Source organism: Solenopsis invicta, chromosome 8 (assembly GCF_016802725.1).
Source record: "Solenopsis invicta isolate M01_SB chromosome 8, UNIL_Sinv_3.0, whole genome shotgun sequence".
Lineage (NCBI taxonomy): Eukaryota > Metazoa > Arthropoda > Insecta > Hymenoptera > Formicidae > Solenopsis > Solenopsis invicta.
In genome coordinates this window covers 16,827,187-16,848,146 of record NC_052671.1, presented here as the reverse complement: position 1 = coordinate 16,848,146, position 20,960 = coordinate 16,827,187, and the positions used below count along the sequence as shown (strand labels likewise).

At 30.2% G+C, this 20,960-nt stretch overlaps 1 protein-coding gene across 2 annotated transcripts; it reads right to left on the bottom strand.

Moving 5' to 3' along the window:
* Nucleotides 1-239: 239 nt before the first annotated feature.
* Nucleotides 240-20,802, bottom strand: LOC105204383 (dyslexia-associated protein KIAA0319). 2 transcript variants are annotated; one of them, XM_026140041.2, is made up of 15 exons: nt 20,401-20,802; nt 14,881-15,292; nt 13,826-13,995; nt 13,038-13,421; nt 12,744-12,969; nt 10,641-11,014; nt 8,209-8,320; nt 7,981-8,129; nt 7,730-7,920; nt 7,115-7,214; nt 6,721-7,041; nt 6,253-6,354; nt 3,127-3,312; nt 2,721-2,885; nt 240-749 (listed from the first exon to the last, which is right to left on the bottom strand). In XM_026140041.2, the coding sequence occupies exons 2-14, from the start codon at nt 15,285-15,287 to the stop codon at nt 2,722-2,724; spliced, it is 2,886 nt and encodes a 961-aa protein (XP_025995826.2). In that variant the 5' UTR covers nt 15,288-15,292; nt 20,401-20,802; the 3' UTR covers nt 240-749; nt 2,721. The 2 variants fall into 2 exon arrangements, with proteins under 2 accessions (XP_025995826.2, XP_039308750.1); XM_039452816.1 differs by lacking the exon at nt 20,401-20,802 and adding an exon at nt 20,330-20,349.
* Between the last annotated feature and the right edge of the window lie 158 nt (nt 20,803-20,960).

Here is a 20,960-nt window from a genome sequence, read left to right as displayed (position 1 = left end):
AATGCAGAAAATAGATAAAAAACGCTTAATTTATGCAATAATTTATTGAAAAACTTTCTTTCAATAATAAATTGCTATAATAATAAATTCTAAAAAAATAGGATTTTTTAAAAAGTTTGGGGAACAAAAATTATACTATGTAAACAAAAATGAAAGCAACTTACGCATCAACTTTAAAAAATAATTATCTCTATTGAAATAAAGTAGGTATGTGCGGGGAATTAATAATAAAATATGTATGGATATCAAATTTTATTTAGTATCCATAGAGTGTAAAAATAAGATCGACACTGTATATATTAAAGAGTAAGCGATACATATAAACGACATACAGACTTGATGATACAGTGCTTACTACATATTAATTTTTAATTTAAGTAATTTCTAAGGCCATAATAATACTTAGACAAGCTCTCAAATAGATTGACGTGACGCCGCATTTAATCGTGTCAACGATTGCTGATACAATTAAGATCACGTAATAGGTACAGAATAGAATTGATTAATAATACTTAAGACGAATTAAGTAACGTGACGTAGAATGTGACGTTGTATTAATGTCGCATATCTATAAACAGTACTTAAAGTCTATTTTTTTGAAACATTGTTATCAATACCGATTTTGGAGACGATTGTTTTTAGGTACATAAGTAAACTTATATACACCTTCCTGACTAGCATTTCAAGTTTGGCCAAATTTACATGAATAGCTGTGCGCTATTTATCCTTGCACTGTTACTATTGCATTTCTGAAATGTAAAATTTAGATAAGAAATACCTTGATTGCCTTATTTTAAGGGATTATAGGACCTTAGCAAATAATGTATTTTACAACATCATGTAAAATTTTTATTTAAAGAACTAGATAAAGAAATGTGTATTTCTGCTTTGAAATTTATTTAAACAAATGTAAAATTAGTATAAATATAAAAATAATAATATTCTAAATAAATATATGCATATACCACACGTAGCCACGATTCAGTTTCAATAAATTTAGCTGAAAAGAAAAAATATAGTAGTTTTTTTCTCTACTGTCATTTTAGGATCACAAAAAGAATTTTGAAAATTGCATTTTTCTAAAAAAATTTTTTTGTAACAACTTAAAATAAGTAAAAATCAGAAAGTCTCCGTGATCCGTGATGTTAAATGTTATTAAAAATATTACTTTAAAATTTTAAATTGATCGGATAAACCATGAGTTATCATGGTAACCATTTTAAAGAATGCTTTGAAAAATTGTGTTTAAAGTTTAACAACACTTTTGAATATAATTGTATTTTATTTTTTTTAACAAATATACATATAAAATAGAATTATTGGGTGTACGACTTAGTTCGACCCGTTTTCAAAAGATGGTTCTAGGTGCTATAAATGATTGAACGGCGACAGCTGATTTTTGCTGTATCATGAAGTGTCAACATCTGTCAAATATTGTTTACAAGCCTTTGAGTTTTGCACAAGTTTAATTTTTACTGCGTTGAAAATGTCGAGTTTTGTTCCAAATAAACACCATTTGCAGGAAGTTTTTCTCTGTTTCAATTGGAAGAAAAGTGCAGCTGAAGCGCATCGAATACTTGTGGAAGTGTATGGTGAATCTGCACCATCGGATAAATCTTGCAGAGAATGGTTTTGACGATTTAAAAGTGGTGATTTTAGTGTTGAAGACAAAGAGCGTTCGAGTCAACCGAAAAAGTTTGAAGATGAAGAATTAGAAACATTATTCGATCAAGATTCGTGTCAAACGCAAGAAGAACTCGCAAAAATATTGGAAGTTACTCAACAAGCTATTTCGAAACGACTCAAAACCGCGGGATACATCCAAAAGCAAGGAAATTGGGTCAAATACGAATTGAAACCGAGAGATATCGGATGACGATTTTGCATGTCCGAAATGTTGCTTGAACGGTACAAAAAGAAGTCTTTTCTGCATCGAATCATTAGCGGGGACGAAAAATGGATTCACTACGACAATCCAAAACACAAAAAATCGTATGTAAAGCTCGGCCAACCGGGAACATCAACGCCGAAGCCGAATATCCATGGTGCCAAAGTAATGCTCTGTATTTGGTGAGATCAGAAGGGTGTGATCCACTATGAGCTGCTAAAATCTGGTCAAATCATCACGGGAGACTTCTACAGGCAACAATTGGTCTGTTTAAAGCGGGCTATAGCTGAAAAACGTCCAGAATATGCGACCAGACATGAATCCATAATCTTTCACCATGACAACGCTCGGCCTCATGTTGCTGTTCCGATTAAAAACTATTTGGAAAATAGTGGATGAGAAGTTTTGGCTCATCCGCCTTATAGCCCAGACCTTGTCCCTTCTGACTACCATTTGTTTCAATCGATGCAGAACGCTTTGACTGGAATACGTTTCACTTCAGAACAAGGTATCAAAAATTGACTCGATTCGTTCTTGGCTTCAAAAGATGAACGCTTCTTCCGCGACGGAATCCATAAATTGCCAGAAAGATGAGAAAAAGTAGTGACTAGCGATGGACAATACTTTGAGTAAGGTATTAATTCATTTTATCGTTCAAATAAATGCGTTTTTCAAGTAAAAAAACGGACCGAATTAAGTTGTACACCCAATACATTATATATTTCTTTAAACAAAAATTTTACATGATAAAAAAATATCCTATTTTTCCGATTTGTTAGGATCCTATAACACCTTATTATAACATAAATTTCGAATTTATTGCACTTGTTACCTCATGTCTTCACTCGAGAACCAACTTTGATAAATCCATTCCGAGATTTACCATTTCTTACATGATTACTTATATGACTGCCGCTTTTACTCTTACGATGCTCAAACAGAACATCGTCAGAATCGGTGTCAGATTCCGATAATACCATCTTGTTGTGAGTTGAAACTGTGAAAGGAAGATTATTACAATTTATTACAATAATTATAATAAATTCATAATATATTCAAACATTTTACAAATATTAAAATTTTATGGTTCTTATATTCTTTCATCTGAATTAATATTATTAAGAAAGAAACCTCTACTGTGTAGACAATATTGCACAATGATAATGACAAACAATTCAAGATATTTGATTATCACTGTCATTTGAGATTAGAAGCTGAATAATAAAAGAATTACATACATGCACTGCTATCATCTTCTGGTTCTGGTTGCAGTAAAGAATAACGCGGTGGTTTTTTCTTAGATCGAAGTAAACGCCTTCTACCGGAGCATATCCTTTGACACAAGCAAACAAGACCCCAAATAAATCCAACCCAACATATAACTAATGACAGCAATGCTATTATCACATACAGGATACTCCAATCTGCAAAAGAGATTTATTAAAATGTTGTAACATTGAGTGAAATAGAGTTATAAATGAGAAATGTATGAAAATAATTTGAAAAATATAACGCATGTATGTATTGGAACAATAATAAATGATATATAACGTAATCAACCTGGGAAACGTGCGTGAATTTAACAAACATTAATAAGCGTGTCTCAGTCATTTGAACTGAAATTTATAATATTTACGCACATATGTATATGTATGATAACCAAGTAATAATCAATAAGAAAACTTTCCAATAATTTAAAGAAACAAAAGTTAGTAAAAATAATTTTATTACGCTTTTTCTTTTTTCTTTTTCTTTTTTCTTTTTACTTCTTGTAACTTGTTATTTTTATTAAACTTACTAATTTTACTATACAAATGTACTATATGTACGTGTGTGTAAATTTAATAAAACATGTTAGTATATTTTTAATTACAGATTCTATTTGCTAAAATAGAATATCATTTTTAATTTATTAATAACAATGCAGAAACAAAAAAATTATTTTTGAAATATATTTTAAAAATTTATATATATTATGTTCCTTTAAATTATTAGAATGCTTTTTTATTAATTATTACTTCTTTGTAATACATATACAAATAAAATAAAAGTTTCTGTTCTTTCTCTCTCGGACTTGATGCATATTTAAATTCTTTCTATCATTTCCTACAAAATACTCATCCATAATTGTATATTTTTTCTAATATGTTAAATTAAGAAATACGCAATATTTATATTACAATTGCGGAGAAGATAAAAGATAAGTGAATACGTTAAAGCCATTTAGACCAATCGTTATAAATATATCAACTTTCACATAAGAATAAGTGTATCTACACAATGCATTTCTCTATGCTACATACGAAGAAACATTAAATAAAATTTATATAAAAATATATATATAACAAATATATATAAAAAAAATATATATAACAAATTGAGATAAAAAAATAAAATAAAAAATAAAAAAGTGCAGCAAAATAACCAAAGTACATTGCCAGATTAACACGTAATGGTCACAGAGAGTCCAAAAGACCCCACGCGTCCTTCTTCTAACTTTAAGGGTAGACAGACCATTCGAACAACCTTCTATGAAACTAATTTTTATCTGAAAGTATATTCTCTTAAGGCTCCTGACTCCTCAGCCGAGAACTCCGTGTTGACGGTAGCGACATTTCGTCGCGGACAAAATTAGAACTAATACACGTGAAACGTGACAGATTGACGATGAAATGTTATCGTGCATGTCATTTTGTTATTATGTGTTTCATTGTAAAAACATGACTTGGCTCGTATTTACCAAATTCGTAAAAATGGACCGCGAGTAAAGTTTCTTTGAATTTTATACATAAAAGTACATTTTTCACTCCTTTTAATAGCTATCCGTGTGTTTTCCTGTCTGAATAGACGTCACTTTACGTGCTTTTTACGACTATTTACTGACTGCTAGGCGAAAAAAGGATAGTCGTGACCGATATTTAGAAGTGTTTTAAAGCCATCTGATTAGTCTGTTTTATCCAAATTGGCATTATTTAGAAATGGCACGTCGGACAAAATTATGTGCCCATGTGTTTTCCTGTTTCAATTGCTTCAATTTACATGCTTTTTACAACTATTTACTGATTGTTAGGCGGAAAAAGGATAGTCGTGACCGATATTTAGAAGTGTTTTAAAGTCATCTGCTTAGTTTGTTTTATCCAAATTGGCTTTATTTACAAATGGCATGTCGGACAAAATTACGTGTCATTTCACGCAATTTCTCGCTTCTGACGTCACGACTTCAATATGGCCGCGGCGAGTACTCAGGAGCCTTAAGAATATACTCCTAAATTTTTGTTGAATTATTTCAAAAATTAAAAATTTTATGAATATTTTTGTAAAAAAGTCAAATTTTGCAGTTTTTTCTATTTGAATTTTTTTCACTATGTTAAATTCTAATTTATAAAAAATTATTAAATGATAAAGAATAGACCTCAAAGTATGTCCAGTAAAATTTTTGCGAAATATTAAAAAAGCTGGCAAATGGACGCGTGTTTTTGTGCAGGGGGGGGGGTCTAGTGGACCCTATGTGACCATGTTATTATTTGGAAGTGTGACTATTACGTTAAATAGAAAGGACAATAAAAGTAGGATTTTAGTACATTATAATAATTTTATGAGATTTTATATACATTTACTAGCTCTCCAAATAGCGCGCTGTAACTTTCAATCTTGAAACAGAGTTTTTAAACTGAAATGAATTAGAACTGAATTAAAGCTCCTGTTATTGTCGCGCCCATATTGAAATTGTCATAAGCAAGAAATCGCACCGATTATATGTAAAAATTTCTTGTGTGCCATTTGGAATTAAAGAGAATTTGAATAAATAAAATAAATAAGATTGCTTTAAAACACTTGTAAAAATAGACTTCAACTCTCCTTTTTTCGCTTAACAGTCAATAAATAATCGTAAAAAGCACGTAAAGTCTATTCAAGCAAGAAAACACATGAACAGCTGTTGAAAGAAGTGAAAAATGTGCTTTTAAATATAAAATTCAAAGATAACTTTACTTGCGGTCCATTGTTACGAATTTGATAAATACAAAACAAATCACATTTTTACAATGAAGCTCATAATAACAAAATGATATACAAGATAAAATTTCATCATCAATACGATACTTTTCACACTTATTCTATTTTTTTCCGCAATACTACATCGCCACCGTCAACGCGGACGGTGGTCGACTACTCAGGAATCTTAGAAACTGTTTCAAGACTGAAAGTAATGGTGCGCAATTTGAAGAACTAGAAAATATACATAAAATCACATAATAAGTATTATAAAGCACTAAGATCCTGATCGTTTCTTGGCCCTTCTCTTCATTAATTTTATTGGGAGACTGGAAATTTTGTAACACAAGAGAAAAATTAATTTAACATACCGCAGTTAGAGTCGCCATTACCAAAATATTTTTGTAATAAATTTTGCATCCAAAATGCTTCGCATAAGCATTGTCTCGTCTCTTGATCACATACACCATGACCTAGAATGAAATGTTAAATCTTTTAAATCTTATGAATAGAAACTTACAAATAAATAAAAATTTACTTAATATTTATTTTCTTATACATTTAGTTTGTACACACAATTTTTATGTCAATTTTTACGAAAGTACTTTACATTTCATTTTAATATTTATATTTTTAATATTACATACCTGAACTTCTCAACAGGAAATGGCATTAGGCAAAGATGTGTGATGAGTCCACTCTTGTTTAATTTGTATATGGCGGAACTAGAGCAGGTATTAAGGAACAGGGGGATAGAAGAGATAGTAATAGGAGAAACTAGGATATGGGAGTTAGCGTATGCGGACGACATAGTGTTAATAGCGAAAAATATTACACACCTGAACAATTATTTTGGCATACAACGGTATCTATATTAGCAACTGACAGCTGCAAGAGACCGGAATCTTGTAGTAACTTTTCTTTTAGTCTTTTAACTATTTCTGGACCAGGCAATGTTGTTTTTCCTCCTTTTTTTTCCACATAAAATATCAAAACAGCCTTTCCAGTATGTGGTTCTGCTCTGAAACTTCTCACGATGATCGAAGCTTCATCTCGCAATAACATTTGCAGTTTCACTACCAAAGAATTTTTTTGTGATACAGTTAACATGCTAGCCCCAATATTTAGTGTTAATTCCACCAAATGCAATAATTGTGGATCTGTGAAATAGAAAGAAACATTTTAATTTTTTTAAATCACGTTATAAAATGATATACTTTTTTCGGTACTAACCGGGTTTTACAATTACTGATACCGTATCTTCACTGCTCAGACCTTGATCATCCGTTACTTTCAATCGAAAAACGTAACGACCAGGAATTATATCTGTTAGCTGTTAAAAATATAACGTAAACATATTTAATATACATATGGTATATAATGTTATATAAACAAAGAATACAAACACAGAAAAGTTTCCAAATCAAAAATTTAAAAAATTATTACTTTGATAATACAAAGAATATTCTAATATTTAATAAATCTTTTTTCTGTACAAATTCACCCTAAAATAAAATCAATTGCTGAAAATTGATCCATTTTTGTTCAAATATTTTTATAATTTTTTAAATACTTGATATGTTTTCTAATTTATAAATCGTTAAAAAAAATATAAATTTTCTCTATAAAATTCAATTCTATTTTCTTTTATTGTTGGTAAATAATAAAACAAAAAATAAACCCATTTTCACAAATTAATTTTATCTTTTTCATAGAGTAAATTCAAGCAGTAAAAAAAAAAAAATAATTTATTACATGTAAAGATATTTTCTATGTATTGCCAAAGTTTTACAATTTTTGAAATTTTTGAATTGGGGACTTTTCCTTGTAATAACATTTTAACTTTACCATTAAAACTGGTGATTTATCTGTATTTTGAACTATAGTACCAATCGCAAGACTAGATTGATCTCTGGTCCAGAGCCATTGTCCTATCCTTAAATCATCACTTGATTGTGAACCATTAATGATTAAAGCGCTAATCGGCGCCGTTACAACTTGATCTCCACCGGCATTCGCTTTTGGAGGCGCATTTTTATCTAAGGAATAAATTATTTTTGTAATATACATTGCAATATGCGATTTAAGAGAATACTTACTTTGTGTTACCTTCACGTTGACTGTATCCGAATTCGCGTTCCCATTATCATCAACAACAGTCAATTTAAATGAATAATCACCTTTAGTCAATTTTGTAATATTTGTAATGGATTCGTTAACTGTAGCAAATTCCGCTTTATTAGGTCCGCTGTAACAGGAATGATATATGATAAATTCAAGGAACATGGCATTTACTGCGGGAAGTAATTTAACTGGATACATTGTACCTTACTTGCTCCCAATGATACAAGACAATCTTTATGTCATCCTTACTTCTCGTCCCGTTTAGAACAGCACGAGTTGTAGGTAATGCTATGCTTATATCGTCACCAGCATCGGCTGCAACAAAATTAATCAATTGAGATTACATAGGAAGTAATACACTTTAAGGCTCTTGACTCCTTAGCCGAAAACTCCGCGTTAACGGTAGAGACATTCCGTCGCGGACAAAATTAGAACCAATACATGTGAAACGTGACAGATTGACGATGAGATGTTGTCGTGCATGTCATTTTGTTATTATGTATTTCATTGTGTAAATATGACTTGTCTCGTATTTACCAAATTCGTAAAAATGAACCGCGAGTAAAGGTTCCTTGTATTTTATACATAAAAATATATTTTTCACTCCTTTCAATAGCTATCTGTGTGTTTTCCTGTCTGAATAAGCGTCACTTTACGTGCTTTTTACGACTATTTACTGACTGCTAGGCGAAAAAAGGATAGTTGTGACCGATATTTAGAAGTGTTTTAAAGTCACCTACTTAGTCTGTTTTATCCAAATTGGCTTTATTTACAAATGGCATGTTTGACAAAATTACGTGTCATTTCACGCAATTTCTCGCTTCTGACGTCACGATTTCAATATGGCCGCGGCGAGTACTCAGGAGCCTTAAACTGTTACTGTTTTTACTTGTCGCCTTTGTTTAAAAATTTTTTAAAGATAGTAAATATATATTTTTTAAATTACTTACTAATTATTTATTATTGTTTAAAGATTTTCTATTTTTACTTTATAAAAAATATAAATAATAATAGATTCTTCTGATCTTTGCGCGGTTTATCGGTGACTATGATATTGAATCTCCTATTATGGACTAAAATTAAAAACTAAAATATCATTTTAATCAGAACATTTGTGATTATTAGGACTAGAATTATCTTAATAATATACTTAAATAACAAAAATTGTTGTACCGGTCAAAAGCAGTTGTAAGTGCTCAATAATTTTCTAGATAAATTTATAAACACTTACAAGATTCTCCAAGCTGTGCGTCGCAGATATGTCGGACTTAAAAAACAGCTTTTAAGAAGAATCCAAAAATATAATATCATGAAAATTTAATTACTACTTAATTGAATAATTTTGATGCTTACACGTATTCCCTTTTATTTCAATTTTTTTACAGTTTTCGGGATAAGGAGGAATCGTAGAGATACGTATAAGCATCATAATTATTAAATTGATTAATAATTTATTTTTCATGATATTACGTTACGCTGTGTTTTAAATCCAGCAAATATGTAGTGAGTAGTTTGAGAAATTTTATAAATGTTTATAAATTCACCTAGAAAATTATTGAGCATTAAGAAGATGCTACAGTGACCGAAGAACTTCCTCGACGGCGGCACTGCAGATTATTTTTCGAGGGAGACTAGGCTATCGCTCTTTGTCTAACGCATGGATCTGTCTTTGTTTTTCGATTATTTCGCCATCTGCGAAAAGACCTATTAACTACAGTTGGGCTGTGCTCGCCAACGTTTGCGCTAAGCAAAATTTATACACGTACAGCTGTTTACCTATTAAACTTTTTTGTTAGGTTTTTGATTAGAATGACACACAGTCAGTGTTTGTTAGAGTTTTCTGAAGTCCAGGCTCATTTCATACATACAAGCTACAAAACGTCAGTAAATGACAAAAGTTAATCTTGGTTGACAGATCCACGATACGAAAATATATAAATTTTTAACTTTTTGTTCGATTTTCTCGTAAAATTTACCAGGTCGTACTTTGTTTTGGTGCATACTCTTATTCTACAAAAGGATTTTGTGATCTGTAGAGTCAATTAAAAAATTAATGAACACTGTAATGTGTCGATAATTCTCGTCAATATAGCATCCTCTTAAGAACTTCTTTCAATTAGTATAGCCATTTTTGTTATTTAAATGTATTGATACACTTTCCGGTGGTATTAGGATTTCGTTTATATTATCTTGATAACTTATTTTTTTATATTTTTGAGGAGTCCAAAAATAAAAATAAAAATAGAAAAACTTGTTTGAAAAAAATCAACTTTTATTTATTTATTAAACAAGATGACAAATTCTAATTCTGATAATAGTCGCTAATGTTCTAATTAAAACATTTAAATTTTTAGAGTTTAAATTGTTAGAGAATCTCAAAGATCCAGAATTTTAATTGCAGTCAATAAATCATACAGAATTCAAATTGATCTATTATTATTCATATTTTTTATAAAAAAAAAAATAATCTTCAAGCATAAATAATGAATAATAAATACAAAGTAATTTTAAAAATTACCCATTTACTCCCCCAAAAATTTCTAAAAATCTCTTAAAAAATTAGTTTGATAAAGTAGAAAATATTCAGCGTTAAAAAAAATTTAAAAAAGTTCGATATATTGGTGACAAAATTTACCTTTTGGTGGTTTATTCGTTGGAGGTTTTACAAATACATGTACTTCCGACGTGGAAGATTGCTCAGAATCGTCTGTTACTTTAAGTACAAACGTGTACATTCCTTCCTCTAAGTTTGATAATTGTAAGTAAGGTGTTCTTGTATTCTGCATATCCACTGCTTTATTCTGGTCAGATGGACTCTTTGTCCATTCCCAATTGGCTATTCCTCGATCGTCGGTACTTAAGTTACCGTTAAGCGTTAATGTATTTAGAGGTAGATAAATGATAACATCCTGTCCTGCATTTGCACTTGGGGGATAATCGGTCACTTTAAGGACAGTTATATTGGCACTTGTCGAATTTGTAACATGATTTGAATCTTCAACTGTTAATCTGCAAACAAAGAATATTCTGAGAACATTTCGAGACGAAAATCTTAATATCAAAATATCGAGAGTACAGTAGTTTTTAACCCTTAAACATATTATAGAGTCTGAGAGACTCCATCTGAAATTTCGAACGCACGCTATGTGAAGACAGAATAAGATAGAAGATTCGAACTAGGGGGGGGGGGGAGTTTGAAATCTCCCCTTTCGATTGATATGATTAATTAACTTTATTGGTCAACTAGAGTTCGAATGGCACAGCAAGGCAGCAAAGTTTTGTTAGGGTCTATGAGACCCATATTGTGTGTGAGTGTAACTCACTCTCTCTCTCTCTCTCTTGTGAGTAATTATACAAAACTCTTATATCAACAAAATGGAATAAAATACGTTTGAATAGGTCCGTTTGCGTATGCTACTCACATATACGGTCTAAAGATAGAATACTATTTAGTGCTGTAGAAAAGGGGGCTTCTGCGCGGGATATCCGAAGTATATCATGAAACACATCAATTTTCAATTTTAGACGCCTTAAGTTAATCAAAAATACCTCATATCTGCCTTGTTACATAATAATACTTCTTAAAAAGAAAAACAATGCCATAATTTTGATTAAAGTATGACTCTTTAGCTTTTAAAACGCCGCATTGTAAAGTTAAAAGTTTTTTGTTGCAAAAATATAATTTTTTTTTTTAAATGCTTTGGACAATTTTTTTTTATTTTTGCTTAATGGTTTTTCCTTTATACTTACTTTGCAATAAATCGTTTTTCGGTAATGCCGATTATGTATTCACATTTCTGAGATTCTAAACTTTCATTTAAAAAAAATTGTTGAAAAATATTAATTGGAATCAAAATTATAGCTTCTCAAAGTTGAGTTCGGTCAACCATACCGGAAAACGTGTTAACGTAATTTTCCAGTACGTTTAGGGGTTAAATAAAAAGGGTTTAAAGTTGGCAAATCAAACTATCTGAAAATCGTGCGCTTAGGTATGGCAGATTGCACAGTAGTGTAAATTTTCCTAAATATGATACTCTTTTTTCATATTGATTTTGCATATATCTTGGTACAGTATGCCATCCCTAAGTGCACGAATAAGTCTGCTATTAACGAGTGTCACACAAGTTTTAAGACATCTTGTAAAATACATATATAATTGATATAAATAGAATTTATATGGAAATTGTTCAATATTTGTACCTAAAGAGCGTACAAAGAAATACAAACTTCTCGAGTCTCTGTACATACATAAATATCGTATAGATATCTCTCTACTTACGATGGAGTTACTTACTGAAACTTTGATTGTAAATCGAATAACAGCATAATATTAAATGCACAAACACTATCATATTCATAGCATTTGAACGATACATCGTGTTATTTCATATAACATGATATTTATACAAAATAATTATTGTATTATTCAAAACAATTATCAACAGCGATTTAGAAAATGACAAAATAATTTTTTTTAAGATTATAATTCTTAAAATATTAACTTCAACAAGTGATAAAATATTTTTTCTTAAAAAACACACTCTTAGTATTTAGTATTAGTAATAAACTTAATTACTGATTAAAGAATTTTTTATCAATGTCATTATAAATCTACTTCATTTTTAATTGATAGCACGGCGGTCATAAATCCGAAAATTTGTAAACTGAGATAGTCATAAGTAGAGAGATACATCAGTTGTATAATTTTATTCGTGGCAATATAAAACAGAATACTAACTTGAATGTATAATTGCCGGCAATAAGATTATCTAATTGAAGTGTGGGTGTATCCACAAGGTTAGGCTGATATCCAATTGGACCTTGTTGCAATTCCCAGTGATAAGAGATGACACGATCATCATCCTTGCTATTCGAGCCATCTAAGACCGCGCCCGTATTCGGTAGCTTTACTATTTGCGAGGCGGGAGTAATTATGGCAATTGGTGCTTGGTTGATACGTTTCGCTAAAATAAAAATTCAGATGAAAAAGAACTGATAAAAAGAAAAAAAAAAATGTTTTTAAAGCACTTACGAGGCAAAACGCTGACATTGGCGTAAGCTTCTCCGTAAGCGTTCGGACTGCTTACAGCTACTTTAAATGTGTACAGGCCTTCTGACAAATTACTCAATTTAACAGTAACACGATTCTGATCTGTCATTGTTCCAGTGTGTCCCTCTGGTTGACTGAGCAAACTCCAAGCGTAATTGTAATGCTGATTGCCCCGTTCAGCGGGCACAGTATAGGCGGATAATGTGGCTTCATTTTCTGGTAATCTCACCTCCTTAGAAACTGCCGAGACTAACAGTTGTTTCATAGTCGGCTTAATCGACGTACTAATATCTTTCATAGTTGGAACTTTTGCTTGTTGCGTTACACCGAGCTCAGCGTCTATTTCATCTATCATTATACATGTGCCTACGACAACAGATACAAATCATTAAAAATGTAATCAATTTCAAATCCATTACTTATTTTTCTAAATTACAGAATACGGTACTAAAGAAAATTCTTAAATAATAAAATTTTTAAATATATACAGAATTTGAAAATACAGTGAGTGTAAAATGTATTCATATAAGAAACATTATTTTAAAAAAATTTATTTTAAAAAAATAAACATTAGCAATTTATTAATAACGGCCATAACAAATTGTACATTCCTCAATACTATTTTATCTAAAAAGATATAATAATTAAATTATCTTATTGTAATAATAAACAAAACAATGATGAATAACAAATACTTTTTATACTTACTCTATTTACATATTTATTCAGTCAGTTTGCAAAAACAAATCAGCAAAAATCATTATACATACCAGCAATGTTTCGCTTGAAACCTAAAGGACACTGACAAATTCCAACATCGGGATTCCCATGTTTTACACAAATTTCGTTATCTAGGCAACCTGATTGATCTATACAATTAATTCTGCTTGCTTCATTAAACAGTACTTGATCTTGCTCCGTGCCATCTGTACTTAGTGTTCTAAACATACACAATGCAATAAAAAGAAATCATTTTGTTATTATTCGTTACTTGAAATAGAAAAATTGATTATACACAGAGTTGGGTAAGTTAATATTTTTTTTTAAATTAAATTAAAAGTAAGGACTTATAAAATAAATTTAGTTCAAAATTGTATGAATAAAACCTAAACCGATTATAAATTGTGTTAAAATCAAATTAAGTAGTCAAATTAAAAGTTAATTATAAAAAACTTTATTTACATATTAAATTAGTGTTGTAATTTAAATTAGATTACTATAAAACAATTATAATATAGATCAAATATAGTATTTTATTTGTAAATCAAGTTTATACAAAATAGTTCTCTCTCTCTTTCTATATATATGTATATGAGTAAATTTTTAACTTGAAAAGAAGTTACTAAATCAAAGTTTATGAACTCATATTCTCAAGTAAATTAAAAATATGGACTTATGTATTTTAAAAATAACTAGTTAAAGTTATAAATTTACTTATTTAAAACTAACAAAGTAAAATTAAAAGTTATTCACTATTAACTTTATTATTTAAATAATAAGAAAATATATACTGACAATGTAAAACACAACTAATTAAAAAATTGCCTTATACGATTATTAAAATTGCGCGTCGAATAATATTTCGGTCTTGAAACACAATGGTAATATCAATTTTAAATTGATAATGATTTGAAATTTATTTGGCGTGCAGTTTGATGAGCTTGAAAATGTATTTAAAATTACACAAAAAATATCAGTAAAATATCAATGATAAAGGCGATTTATGAATCAATTGTATTATTTAATTTATTATTTAAATTAGTCACTATCCAACTCTACATAAATAATGCTAGATATGTTTATTTAAATTTCGAATAAAACTCACCCAACATTATTATCATTGACTTGATCCAAGAAATCGCTCCACACTTTGTTACTTTCCACAGGTCTGATCAGTACCATACTCGGTGGATTATCATTCGCCAATTCGGGTCTGTATAATGGCACGCATACTATGGAATTCTCACATTCCACATGATAACATGTATTATTGTGCATAAATGCTACGTTACACAAGGATTTCTTGCAACAGGCCATAACGCAGTCTTGTATGTTGGACAAGCGAATTTGTTGCGTGTAAGTTCCGCCAGTCAAATTTCCACGAGGCAAATAACTTGTGAACACTCGTGGATATAGGTCGGGACATAGCAATTGCACGTTCCACCTGGCATAATCGCCGATGCAGCTTTCGAATAGTAATAAGTATAATCCCAAACGATATACTCCAATCATGTTAGCTGTGCAACGGAAATTTAAAGTAAGTTATGGACGTCTTCTTATTTTAGCTTAAAGACATTAATGATACATTAAAGCATTTTAGAAAATATATATCTTATACAGCATCGATTGCTGCGGAAAATTTTCACAAAAGTTTTAATCTTCCAAATTTCATGTGTAACACTTCTAAAAGGATTCTGCAAAATATATAATATTTTGTAACGTAAATCTTGTTATATGGATTGTTACAAATAGAAATGTTTCTACAACCTATCGTAGAAAATTTTCAATTTTTCAAATTTTAAAATTCAAAAACTGGACCAAATTTTATGTCTGTTAAGTTAGCACCCCCACCACAAAAAACCGAAACGCCACCTATGCCAAAATTAAGTGCTTTTTATGTGCTAATTATGTACCCAATTTGAAATTTTTGTGCTCGAGCGGTTTAGCAGGAAAATGAGATTGAAGGTGGGGGTGCCAGCTTAACGTTAAGCCAGCACCCACTCATATAAATAATTAATAAAATAAAAAAATAAATACACTAGAATTAAGTTCTTTTTATGTGCTTTTCAACGATATATAAATAAATGTTCGTGCTCAATCTCTTCGACCAGAAAATCGTCTCGAAAGTACGAATACTTATTAACGGTACAAGAGTAAACTACCAGAAAGAAAGCAATTCTGAAATTGATTATAGACTTAAAATATTCTGCTATTTATGTGCTTTCGAAATATGCAAAACGAGATTTTTGTGCTCAACCCCTTGATCGAAAAACCGATCTTAAAGTGAGCACCCCACCGTTCAGGTACAAGAGTAAACTACCAGAAAGAAAGCAATTCTGAAATTGATTATAGACTTAAAATATTCTGCTATTTATGTGCTTTCGAAATATGCAAAACGAGATTTTTGTGCTCAACCCCTTGATCGAAAAACCGACTCTGAAGTGAGCACCCCATTGTTCTGGTACAAGAGTAAAGTACCAGAAAGAAAGCAATTATGAAATTGATTAGAAGCCCAAATTATTTTCCTATTTATGTTATACATAACTATAAGAATATCTTGGGCCTATGATCAATTTAACATGTGCGTTTATACTAGTACTTTACTCTTGTACCGAAAAGGTGAAGTGCTCACTTCAGGGTCGGTTTTTTAATCAAGGGGTTAAGCACAAATATCTCGATGTAGATATTTCGAAAGCACATAAATAGTAGAATAACTTGGGCCTATAATGAATTTCATAATTGCTTTCTTTCTGGTAGATTACTCTTGTACCTGAACGGTGGGATGCTCACTTCAGGGTCGGTTTTTCGATCAAGGGGTTGAGCACAAAAATCTCGATGTAGATATTTCAAAAGCACATAAATAGGAGAATAACTTGGGCCTATAATGAATTTCATAATTGTTTTTTTTTTGGTACTCTACTCTTGTACCTGAATGGTGGGGTGCTCACTTCAGGGTCGGTTTTTCGATCAAGGGGTTGAGCACAAAAATCTCGTCTTACATATTTCGAAAGCACATAAATAGCAGAATATTTTAAGCCTATAATCAATTTTGTAATTGCTTTCTTTCTGGTAGTTTACTCTTGTACCTGAACGGTGGGGTGCTCACTTCAGGGTCGGTTTTTCGATCAAGGGGTTGAGCACAAATATCTGATCTTGCATATTTTGAAAGCACATAAACAGGACAATATTTTAAGCCTATAATCAGTTTCAGAATTGCTTTTCTGGTACTTTACTCTTGTACCGTTAATGTGTATTTGTACTTCCGGGACAATTTTCTGGAAGAGATTGAGTACGAACATTTATTTATATATCGATGGAAAGCACATAAAAAGCACTTAATTCTACTGTATTTATTTTTTTATTTTATTAATTATTTATATGAGTGGGTGCTGGCTTAACGTTAAGCTGGCACCCCCACCTTCAATCTTATTTTCCTGCTAAACCGCTTGAGCACAAAAATTTCAAATAGGGTACATAATTAGCACATAAAAAGCACTTAATTTTGGCATAGGTGGCGTTTCGTTCATTTTTTGTGATGGAGGTGCTAACTTAACAGACATAATGAAATTTGTTTCCTTTTCTCACAATATTTGATAATATTCCTAAAAACAATAAATTTGTTGCCAAACATTGGTTTATAACACAATAATAATCACTCAATCTAATCATGTTTCTTTTTGTCATAAAAAACTGTTAAATTTTAATTAGCACTATTAAAATACTCATTTTTCTTTTTCGGGTCATATTGACCCAAACGTAACGTACGCAACAACTAAAAATTTTAGAAAAAGAAACATTTTTTTAAACTTTCTTAATCACAGTACAGTTTTTAAGATATAAAACAAAATTATGAAAGGCTAAACCGCTCACTTATCACATAAAAATGTTACAGAGAAACAAAAATTATATCGGGTCAAATAGATCCGAACAGACCAGCAGGGTTAATACTTGTAATCCTCTCAATGTAATTTTAAGTATTATATCTAAACTTGAAATTACTTCAGAAATAATATTTAAATTTAGTCAGAGAATGACAATCATTAATATTTCAGAAAGATTTCAGAATTTTTTAGTAACCTTTAATTTTTTCAGCAATTTTTCTGCACAGTGCAAGAAATCGCGAACATTTTGCTATTCCAGAGCCATCTAAGAAATGTTGCACACATATTTCACAACTTTTATAAAATGTTTAATTTTTACAGTTGAAATATTTCTGAGACATTTTTAAAAAATTCCAGAATTGTATGGAATAATTATATAATATAAAGCAGTCATGAAATTAATTGTCAAGATTTTAGAATTTATTTTATATTATAAATTCGCCAAATAATATAATTTTTCAGGAAAAACTCGACTAGAAAAATCTTTGTTAATGATGTATTTCAATCAAAAATATTCCTATACAGAGTCGGCGGAAAACCTATTGGGGGTATACCGTATTTACTACCTGGTATTTTTCTGGGTGGTGAATCTAACACCCGAGATTTTCAAACAATTTGATTTGATTATTTTGATGAGAATGCTTCAAGTTAACTTGAAGAACAGTGCTTTGCACATTTATCTTGCACATTTACTCCAAATCGGCCATCTTGATATCAAAAAAGTTATGGATAATTTTATTTCCAAAAATTCGAAGCGAACTGCTGTTTTTGCTTTATCAAAAAATAAATCTTAACTCTTATTGCGTTCAAATGTTCATTTATATATCGTTTGTAAATTGAAGTTATTTTGTAAATAAAAGTTATCAAACCTACAATTGAATCTGTAAGTTGCTCTTATCCATAAACACATCATCCTATAATTAAAAAAAAACTTTTTCTTCTTATCACTTTCACAGATTCTATCCCCTCCCCCCGGAATAAATCTGTTTCGCCGGCTCTGTTCCTATAAACGCGTAATATTATTTAATATTAAGTAATATTCTAGGCACAATCTTAGGATATATTATATATTAAATAATACTAAATAATATTCTTCAATATTAATGTAAATGTTTTCTTATTAAAGTAAAAATTTACATAAAAAATAGAGTATAACATTATTAGTAATTTTATAATATATTTCAAAAAATGTTTATTTTTTCAAATCTCAAAATTACTTACATAAATATTTTTATAATATTCTCTGAATATTAAAGTAATACACCAAGAATATTATGTAAAGAGAGAGTGGACATATAACATTAACATAATATTTTTATGATATTAAAAAATATTAAATAGAGAAAAGGCAGGGGTCATGAGATACGTGTGAGGTGGTGAGATACCATGATATCTTGTATAGTTCATCTATGAGCAAATATTAAAATTACTTCATTACAGTCTATTTAGACATTGTAGGACAATTATATGTCACTAATGTTACTGCGTTTTTATAACAGCTATACTTCAATTTTGCAATTAACAGTGACTACATATATTCTCTGCATAGTCTACATAATTTTGTTCAATATTAACATTTTAACTTTATAGCTTGAAGATCTTGAATGTGGTTTTTAAATAGAATCACTGCACCAGTCACTGAACAATCACCCCCTGTAAATAACTATGTTTAGAAAAGTATTAAAATAATAAGACTTTAAAATAATAAATTGCAAATTAATTGTATTTTTTATGATCTAATTTTTATAAAACATTTTTTAAAATATCATTTTTTATTTAAAAATGTAATTATATTAACATTTTATTTATATGTTCATTGACTAGTTCAATTTTTTATTTGTTCATTGACTGATGCAGTGACCCTAATGCAATTGAATTTAATATGTACCATAATGTGTATATGAATTTGACATAGAACTCATACTTTTTGAGCTGATTTTGTTAACAGATCAGACACTTTTAAATCTTTTGATCAAGTATGCTTTTGATAGAAGTAAACTACTAACAAGGATTTTCTCACTTTCAATTAAGTTTTTCCTAAAAAATTTATAATTTGGCGATTTTGTAACATAAAATAAACTCTCAGTAGTCTGTGCTCACACAATTTTATCCTTGATTTTATCATATATGCAGATAGTTTCAGTTTCATCATATTACAGGGTTGGGTATTTATGCATAAAATACAACTAATTATATTACATGTATATCTACAATGTAAACTATACAATATTACGTTTTATAGATCATTTATGCAAATAATAATCTATGAAAAAAATTCAAATTTTATCAGAAATAATATAATAATGTTCCATTTTTCAACTTTTAATATTATGTATATATATCTCTATTTTATCAAAACTAAAGTCAGATATATTAACTCGTATAACTTAATTCCTTTTCCTGTAGCTATCCAATTTATAATAATTTACATTGCTTGTACTGTCTACATGAAAAAGATTCATATAAACATAATGTAAACATAAACAGTACATAAATAACCCATGTAGACATGTAATCTTGAAATGAATGCACATTATACAACTTAAAAATGTTTAAAAAAGAAACATACAATTCTACAATATATTATTTTTTATAATAGATTACAAAATACATAGATATAAATAAGAGATTTATTTAATGTATCATCTGAAACTGGCAAAGTGTGATACGTACATACATACAGAGAACACAGGCATCATGTTGAGAAAATACCAATAAAGCTTTCAATAAAATAGGATTTGTACCTGAATCTCAACGCAGACCAGAGAGAGAGAGAGAGAGTAAACGGTACAATCGTCCAAACGAATGTGAAGCAGAATGATCGTCAGCTAGGTTACTCTACAACGACACATGTATCACCTTCTGCGTTTCTTCGCTGTTGCAAACCCCTTGCGATTCGTCGACGATTATTCGCCCGGCGAGCCTTACTTTAAAGCAGCCTACAGACTTACACGGCTTATCATATATTAGCAACATGTTATTATCAAACGACCTAGACCATATGGGTGATTATCATATTTCCTGTCGCGCTCTGTGCCGGAATAACGATCACGCATAAATACCGACGACCGACGACAAACAATACGGTTGTACGGGTGCTGACGGGTGCAGTGTCACGTATAAAAAAATAGGAAGCTGTCAACCACCATGATAATTGTTACCGTTCTATTTCACTGCCATCTTTATAGGTAATCTAGGACTACTAATGCTGGAGTCGCGCTGTCTTACCGACCAAATTGATCGACGGCCGGTATTCATATGTCGGTTCCGCGCGCACGCGCGCGCGCGGATATTCTTTTACCCA

What these genes read in the sequence shown, in the direction of transcription:
- LOC105204383 (XM_026140041.2), bottom strand. Translation starts at nt 15,287, where the DNA reads ATGATTGGAGTATATCGTTTGGGATTATACTTATTACTATTCGAAAGC. An exon ending in CAATGTCAGCGTTTTGCCTC is followed by an intron (nt 12,970 to 13,037) that starts GTAAGTGCTTTA and finishes TTTTTATTTTAG; the next exon opens with CGAAACGTATCAACCAAGCA. An exon ending in ATCAGTAATTGTAAAACCCG is followed by an intron (nt 7,042 to 7,114) that starts GTTAGTACCGAA and finishes TCTATTTCACAG; the next exon opens with ATCCACAATTATTGCATTTG.